Genomic DNA, 8,245 nt, shown 5'->3' with positions numbered 1-8,245 from the left:
TGATGAGGAACCCAATTTTTGGAATGCCGGAACAGTGCATGAATCCAGCACAAATTTGGCAGGAAACTGTCCGATCCCAAACATGAGGAGCCCAATTTCACCTTCTCCGTAAAAACAATTTTCTTCCAAACTAGACTAATTTTTAGTAGATCAGGTTTGAGAATGGTTCAATCGAATCGGATCGTTGTGGTAGTCTGATGGGCTACACATACATGTCCTGTTGGGCTTCGGTGGGTGTGGATGAGGTAACCCGAGAATTCTGTCTATCTTCCGAAAGAAGAAAAATTACCTGTCTTCAAATGTTCAGAAAAATTGTACTAAACAAATCCTCTGAAAAAATTGTAAGTAAATACTACTGTTCACCAATTAACTTGATTATCGTCTAGTGGAGCTGACTCTGCCATCTCTACGGCTTTCGTAACAACAACAAAAAAGGCATCTCACGGATCTATCGACCAGTCCTTTTTGTCCGGCGTACCGCACTTGGCGGGATTCTTCCACGTGAACTTGCGGGTCTTCTTCTCCTCCGGCGTCAGGCCGGTGTAGTTCCTCCACTGCCCGAGCACATCCCTCAGGTCGTGGAGCTTGTTGCTGAGCCCGAAGCAGCAGTTGGCGTGCATCGTGCACGCCCCGCCCATGTCGCTGTGGTAGATCTGGCAGAAGCCGCCGAAGCGCGCCGTGTCGAGGAACCGGATGCGCACCCCGAGGTCGCCGGCGAGCTCGCCCTTGATCTCGTTGAAGATGGCCTGCTCGTGGTTCGGCGGGAACCTCGCCCGCGCCGCCCGCCACCGCCGCAGCATCTCGACGGCCCGGTCCGTCGCCCGGACGTAGTAGAACCCGGTGTTGGGCAGGTTGTCGAGGCTGCCGGCGTCGCCGCGGAAGACGTCGCTTGACGTCGTCATGTCCGCGAACACGCTGATGTGCCAGAACGGGTTGCGGAGCCACACGATGTCCACGTCCTGCACGTCGGCGAGCTCGATCAGCCATTCATTCAGACATGCATGCATCGTCAGGCCAGACGCTAACTGAATATATGTACAAATCGTTTCAGATTTGATCGTGTTTTAGGCGCGGCGGCGTACCGTGAAGAGGAAGCTGTAGCCGAGCTCGAGGACGCGCTGCTGCAGCGAGAGCTTGGTCCAGACCAGCTCCACGTAGGCCTCGCTCATGAACGCCTTGGCGGAGCTCAGGTTCATATTGGACTGGACTTGGAGGAGGTAGCAGTGGGGGTGCATGGCCGTGCAGTGCGCGAACGCCATGTCGTCGACGGCGACGACGAGGACGTGGTCGAGGAGGTGCTCGATCCCCTCGCCGGCCCGGAAGCTCTCGCGGAAGAGGTCGAGCAGCGAGTTGGGCCGCGCGAACGCTTCGTTCACCGACGTGATGATCACCGTCCCGTCGTCGGTGGCGACCTTGGGCAGCAGCTCAGCCAAACCTGCAAATTCGGACTGCGCGGGTGCAGCTGCTGCATCAATCACATTCAACGGCGGCACACAACAAGAGGATCGGGAGACTACTGCAGCATGGAGTAGAATATAATTTCCTTTAATTTGCACGGGCGGGCGTACCTCCTGACCGTGGGTAGCAGCAGTTGGAGCAGCAGCGCCGCCGGCTGCTGGTGCTGGAGTGTTATTGGCCACCTGAGCCGGCGGGCTGCCAGTGCCAGCCAGGGCCGGCAGCTGGGTCCGAGTACTCCCCCAGCTGCTGGAGATGGTGGACAAGCCCACGCCGAGCCGGTCGGACCCGAGGAAGACGAGGAGGGCGGTGGTCAGTGTCGCGCCGATGAGGAAGGACACCACATGCTGGCAGGCCTCCTTGCCCCCGAGCCCCAACCCCATGCTGTTTTAGGTAGCAGCAGCTCACGTACGATCGAAATGGAGGCTTAGCTTGTTCGGCCGGCCGGCAGTCCAGGTCCGGCCGTCACCGGAGATGGATAAGCTAATAACTACACTGCTAACAGCTAGCTCCTATGTATATAGCATCGTCGTCTCCGCCTCGCTAGCTAGCTTGATCTCGGTCGAGGCAATTGAGTAGCTAGTAGGAGCAGTGCACATCAGCACATGCGCAGTTAATGAACGAGCACACGGTGGTAACTGGGGAGTACAACGTACGCTATTCTGAGCTAAGCACGAGGTTTGCCCGCGTGCTCATCTGATTTAATCATTTAATTTTGTGCACCGACGACACGCAGCGCGACGCCATCTGTAATTCTTTAACTTGGTTAATTGCCAAGGCCGCCGTTCATCGTCAACGATCGATGGTGATCGGTTTTCAAGACCTCATTTGGATCCGTTGTTTTCAAACACCAAGGCCACTTCACACATATGGACCATGGAGATGGACTACTGCCGCTGCTACCAAATATGTCTTTGTTCCAGGCCATTTGTCCCGACAGCCTTTGGGCCCGGGACAATAGGTGGTTTTTGTCCCGGGTCCAACGGCTAGCCGGGCCACAGCGGGAGGACATGGGCCTTTTGTCCCGGTTGAAGGCACAAACCGGGAAAAAAGGCCCCAACCGGGACAAAAGGGTGGTCTTTTATACCGGTTGGTGGCTCCAACCGGGACAAAAGGCCCGCTCAGACTTTTGTCCCGGTTGGAGCCACCAACCGGGATAAAAGGCCCCCTTTTATCCCGGTTGGTGTCTCCAACCGGGACAAAACTCCTTGGCCCCCTTATCCCCTTCCCTCTCCCCCCGTCCAAGCCATTCAGCTCACTTGTTCTTGCTGTTCTTGGCTCGGGAGAGGGGAGTTCTGGCTCATTTCTTCACCACATTTGTGAAGATTTTTGATTCGCCGTCCATCCATCGGCGCTAAAGGTTTGGGGCTTGTTTTTCTCTTCTTCCTTGGCTTGTATAGCTTATTTCAAGCTTTAGAAATAGAGAAAATGTGTAACTAGCTCATTTTGGACATTTAGATTGCATATGTAGGTGTGATTTTCTTTTAGATTTAGATGAGTATGTGGATAATAGAAATTTTTAGAATGAGTGTAGACACTTCATGTGATGTACTTGTATATATGATCATATTGTGGATAGTTGATTTTTGTATTCATGAATGAATTAATGAAATGAGTATATTAGAATTTTTTGTATTATGAATGGATTATTTTGATACTCTAGTGATGTATTTATTCAGGCTCACATTGAACAATCTAGAAGTTTAAAAATCTTTATTTTGAAACAAGTATACGTCGTTAATCTCCATCCAACGGTGATGTCACTACCTTTCAGGGATACACGATGTGCTATAAGGACGTCGCGAATCGGCTGGTCGCATCACCAGCACTTCCGATTGATACGAAGAAAGCATTTGACGTAGTCAGCATGGCCGTTGTTGTACTGAGAGCATATCAACGAGCACGCTGCCTGTGCCAAGTGCTGTGTTCCTATTAATCGTAAATGTTGGTGCTGCGACTGGCCGATTGGTGACATTCTTGTACCGCACCGTGTCGCCTCGAAAGTTAGTGTCATCACCGCAGGGTCGAGATTACTGACATATACATTTTCAGAAATAAAGGTTTTTTCTCTTCTAGAGGGTTTCTGGATATTGAAAAGAGTGTTCTCCTAGAACTGAAGGGTGTCAAAGTAATTAGAAGTTATAGAGATTTTTTTCAATTAATGATACATTTCGTCTTTTTTATATGATTTCATTGTTATTTGCAAGAGTTATTAGTCTGATCATTGTAATTGTAATAGTAAATAATATTTGCATTTTAATGGTAAGAATTTATAATTTTGTGGAAAATAAAGGTATTTTTCAGTAAAATATGGCTTCAGCAGCTGGAGGGAGTGGCGCCGGTGGGGGTGATCGTTGTCCTTCTGGAGAGAAGGGCACAACTCGAGTAGGTCGTCGGTCCAAGAAACGTAGTGCTTTTCATAGGGCAGCGCTCCGTTATTTGGAAAAAGAATATAGAGAATGCGTGGCAAGGGGTGAGGAACCTCTGTTTGATCTTGAGGATTTATTGCAGCGTTATGGTTCGTCACCACCAAACTCGGAGGTTTCAGCTCCGCCATCTTCTTCTGCGCCAGTAAGAAATCCATTAGAGCATTCTGCGTTCCAACGCAAGGACGGTTGAAAACCTATGTGTTGTTGTCCGAATTTTTAAGTTTCATGTTGAGTACTCCTTTGTTAAGTTCTGTAATGGATTAAGTACTCCTTTTAATTAATCAAGATGTTATGTTACATTTAGTTATTCATGTTATGTTAAGCAGATCATATATTCATTTTTATTAATGGATTAAGCAGATATTTTAATTATTAATGTTATGTTACATTTAGTTTAATTTAGGTTTGATATATTTTATTTATTCGATACGTGTAAAGAATTCAGATCGATTTCTTTAAAATGCAGATAGACCGACAATGGATGTACAATGCTGACCGACGTTTGAAAGAATTTATTGATGACCTGCATTATTTTTTGTCTGTGGCTGAGGCAAACAAGCAGAATGGTTTTATGTGCTGCCCGTGTGTTCATTGCAACTATAACAAGGATTACTCATTGTCGGGTGCCACAATTAGGGACACCCTAATTGAGGTACTAAAACCACTTTCAAAAACACAAACATATGCTAAGGCAACTGGGCTCACGAAGGCCCACGGCCTATTTCTCCCTCAGAGGAAAGGAAAGGACTCAAAGAAGTCCAGCATGTGGCCCAGCCACATCCCCCTCGGGCAGGTGGCCAATCTCCGCCTCGCTCGAGGGCCCCTCTCAGGCCCACCGAACAAACTCCGCCCCGCTCGAGGGTAGCGGATCTACCCTCAGGCGGGTCACTCATCTCCGCCTCGCTCGAGGGCTCCCCTCGGGACCCTCGACCGCGCAATCGCATTTCCGCCTCGCTCGAGGGCAGCGGACCTGCCCTCGAGCAGGTGGCCAATCTCCGCCTCGCTCGAGGACAGCGGACCTGCCCTCGAGCGGGTGGCCAATCTCCGCCTCGCTCGAGGCCATCTCTCGGCACAAGAGACAAATGGCCCCGCCGCCCAACCGACCGCCGTACGAAGGCATTAAAAGCCAGCCACTCCACCACGGCTCAAAGGGTAGGCGGCGTCAGACTGCCACTCCCGCAGTGGATGTGACCGGCGTCCCGTCCACCGACCCCGGTCACCGCTCTGCCACCCCAGTCGCTGTAGCAGTACTGTGGGCATTCAATGCGGCACGAGGCAAGTTGGCGCCGCCCCCGTTACTGTTCTGCCGACATCCATCGCCGGACCCATCTCCCGCTGGGGAAGGGGTCCGACGATGTCACGTGTCCTGCCAAGAGGGGCACTCAGCACGCACGGGCGCGACCCCGGACCTCCCCCTCGTGGGGTCCGGGACTTCTACGCGCTCCCGGACCTTCTAATGTGCACACCCGCACTCCGGCCAGGGGGTCCGGGACCGTCCCACGCCATTACTACCACTGGTACACTGCAGGACGGCCGCCGCCATCTCCACGGGACCAAGGACGAAAATCCAGGACGACAGCGACACGCGCCGCCTTCCCACAGTACACTTTCTACAGTGTTCGACCACTGTACCCCGCAATTCAAGGGAAAACGACGACTTCCGCGCCCCTACACTCATGTACACCGCCTCTCCTTACAACTATAAAAGGAGAGGATGGGCTCCCCTTTCAGGGGGACGGATCTCTCCAATCGAAGGGTGGAAGCAGGCTCCCTGAACTTCCCCTTTCAGAACTTTCAGCACGATTGAGTACTCATCTCAACTAACTCCACTTCTAGCAGAGACTTGGGAGCTTTCCTCCCACTCTCGCCCCGCTTGTATCCCCTACTGCAAGCACCCCGGGTGCAAGATAATACAGTGCCCTCGCACACCCCCTCTGCTGGACGTACGGCCCCACGGCCGGAACCAGGATAAACTGTGCGTTATTGTGATTGCCTCTTGCACCATCATCTGGGACGAGGAAACACGCAGCATTTACTAGTTGGGATCCAGGCCCCCGGGTCGGGACACCGACAGTTGGCGCGCCAGGTAGGGGTGCTGCGTGACATTTTCTCTCTTTCTCCCATTTGATCTCCCGGAATGGCGAGCAGATCCAACCCATACCCTATGGGCGTTTCGGATCCGTTTCCAGCGGGACGCGCGGTCTCGTTCGGGAGTCTTGAGTTCAGAGCAACCGGCAACGGTTACCTCAAGCAGCTCCTCTCCTCCGAACGCAACCTCATCGCTCCGACTCCGCCAGCCCGACGCAACAGGCGCTCGGGTCAGCGTTCACGACAAGCACGCACGGAGCGGCGTCGAGCGGCCCGCCACAGCTCCCCCACGTGGGTCGAGGCTGGCGTGTCGCAACTCAACATCGCGGCCAGTGGGGCAACCGTCTCATCATCGCGTGCCTCGGCGTCATCCGCGCCGGCACCATCGCCTGCGGCAGCACTAATGCCTCCCAGGGGGGACCCGACTTCGGTGTCTTCGTTCCCCTTCGGGATGCGCAACGCCGCCACCTGCGCCTTGTCAACCGTCGCTGACCTCATCGAGCATGAGGATACGCCGGGTCATCATCTTCTGCCGATCCGCAGCCTCAGCACGTCGTCCCCTGACGAACCCTACCCCGAGACGGCGAGCTCGATCGCCGACGACGTCGACTTCTTCATGAACAACTTCACGGCCGAGGAGGCCGAGGACTACTCCGGGGTCCGCGACCCCGACGCTCTCCGCGCGTTCCAGCTGGCGACGGCCTACTGCCTCACCTGCTCCGAAGACTCCAGCGAGGGGGATTTCGATCCTTCCAGGGAATGCTTCATGGCGGACCTCGCGAACGAGCAAGACGACAATACTCCAGCCAACGACGAGGACGGCGGGGCGGACGTACGGGCAAAGCAACCGGTGGTCCCGCCCGCAGCCCCTTCCTCGTCAAGTTCAGCGGCGCGTCAAGCCCAGCTGGCGCAGCTCAACGAGCTTCAAGCCAAGCTCGACGAGCAGCGTCGGCAAACCCAGGAGCTACGCGCCGCACTCGAGCAGCAGCGTACCGTGCCTGGTGCGCACGCCCGGACGGCGGGACGTGTGGCCCGGGAGCGCATCCTGGCTGACGACAACGTCGACAAATCTCCGGAACTGCAAACGGCCGGCGAGAAACTCGTTGCTGCGGCTTATCTACTTCAAGCTATGCCTGAGCCATCGACACCTTCGGGCCGCAACCTGCGCCGCGAGGCACAGGAACTCATCGAGCAAGTTGCCGTGCAGCAGGCCGAGAGTTCTGCGTCTCGCATGCGCTCGAAGGCCCCGGAGCAGTACGCTGGGACTGCGCACCAGGACCGTGAGGTTTCTGTGCACACACCCCCAGCAGGGAAGGGCAAGGCAGCCGTAGCACCCGGTGCGAGGGCACCCCCGGTACACGAGCGCATCGGAAGAGTTCCCGTAAGGGAGCGAATCCGCGACACTCGCGGGCACGCTGGCTACGGCGACGCCCGCAACGTCATCAACGGCAGGAGGTACACCCCTCGACGGGGTGGACGCTTCGACCCTGAGCACGACAGGGGTGAGTCACCGGAGCCTCCGGGCACCCGGGTGTTCAGTCGGGAGATCCGGACCGCGCCTTTTCCCCCGCGCTTCCGACAACCCAACACCCTCGTCAAATACTCGGGGCGAGACTGATCCTGCAGTCTGGCTCAACGACTACCGCCTAGCGTGCCAGCTAGGCGGCGCGACGGAAGACGCGGTCATCATCCGCAACCTCCCCCTTCATCTTGCTGACGCCACACGAACGTGGCTCGAGCACTTGCCTGCGGATCAAATCTACAGCTGGGCCGACTTGGTCCATGTCTTCGTAGGCAATTTCCAGGGCATGTACGTGCGCCCTGGGAACTCCTGGGACCTCAAAGGGTGTCACCAGAAGCCCCGCGAATCCCTGCGTGACTACGTGCGGCGCTTCTCCAAGCAGTGCACCGAGCTCCCCAGCGTCACCCACGTCGAGGTCATTAACGCTTTCCTCGAGGGTACGACGTGCAGGAATCTGGTGCATGAGCTCGCGAGAAGCCGACCCGTTAATACCAATGAGTTGTTCGACGCTGCCACCAACTTCGCCGCCGGCGAGGAGGCTGTTGGTGCCATCTTCGACGACAAATCAAGCAAGCGCAAGGACGATGCGCCCGCGGAGGGCAGCAACGTCAAGCCCAACGCCCCCGCCAAGAAACAAAAGCGGGGGAGGAAGGGAAGGAAGCCGGTCCCGCCGGACCAGCGCGGGACGGGGCAGGCAGAAGACTCCGAGGAGGCCTTCGCAGCCGCCCCGGACCGCAAAGGGCCTCGAGGC

The 8,245-nt window shown here is 55.4% G+C and overlaps 1 protein-coding gene across 1 annotated transcript; it reads right to left on the bottom strand.

The window, feature by feature from the left end:
- Window positions 1-273: 273 nt before the first annotated feature.
- LOC120675775 (uncharacterized protein At4g15970-like) lies at window positions 274-2,011 on the bottom strand. Its single transcript, XM_039956985.1, has 3 exons — window positions 1,569-2,011; window positions 1,083-1,448; window positions 274-959 (listed from the first exon to the last, which is right to left on the bottom strand). The coding sequence occupies exons 1-3, from the start codon at window positions 1,836-1,838 to the stop codon at window positions 441-443; spliced, it is 1,155 nt and encodes a 384-aa protein (XP_039812919.1). The 5' UTR covers window positions 1,839-2,011; the 3' UTR covers window positions 274-440.
- Between the last annotated feature and the right edge of the window lie 6,234 nt (window positions 2,012-8,245).

The sequence above is a fragment of the Panicum virgatum genome, chromosome 5N (assembly GCF_016808335.1).
Source record: "Panicum virgatum strain AP13 chromosome 5N, P.virgatum_v5, whole genome shotgun sequence".
In the NCBI taxonomy this organism is placed as follows: Eukaryota; Viridiplantae; Streptophyta; class Magnoliopsida; order Poales; family Poaceae; genus Panicum; species Panicum virgatum.
The sequence above is the reverse complement of the archived record's forward strand: the minus strand, read 5'-3'. Positions and strand labels throughout refer to the sequence as shown.

Excerpts from the sequence above, each read along its gene's own strand:
- LOC120675775 (XM_039956985.1), bottom strand. The coding sequence starts at position 1,838 with ATGGGGTTGGGGCTCGGGGGCAAGGAGGCCTGCCAGCATGTGGTGTCC. Across the intron at positions 1,449-1,568 it reads CTGCTACCCACGGTCAGGAG|TCCGAATTTGCAGGTTTGGC; the intron begins GTACGCCCGCCC and ends GCACCCGCGCAG. Across the intron at positions 960-1,082 it reads GCTACAGCTTCCTCTTCACG|GACGTGGACATCGTGTGGCT; the intron begins GTACGCCGCCGC and ends GCCGACGTGCAG.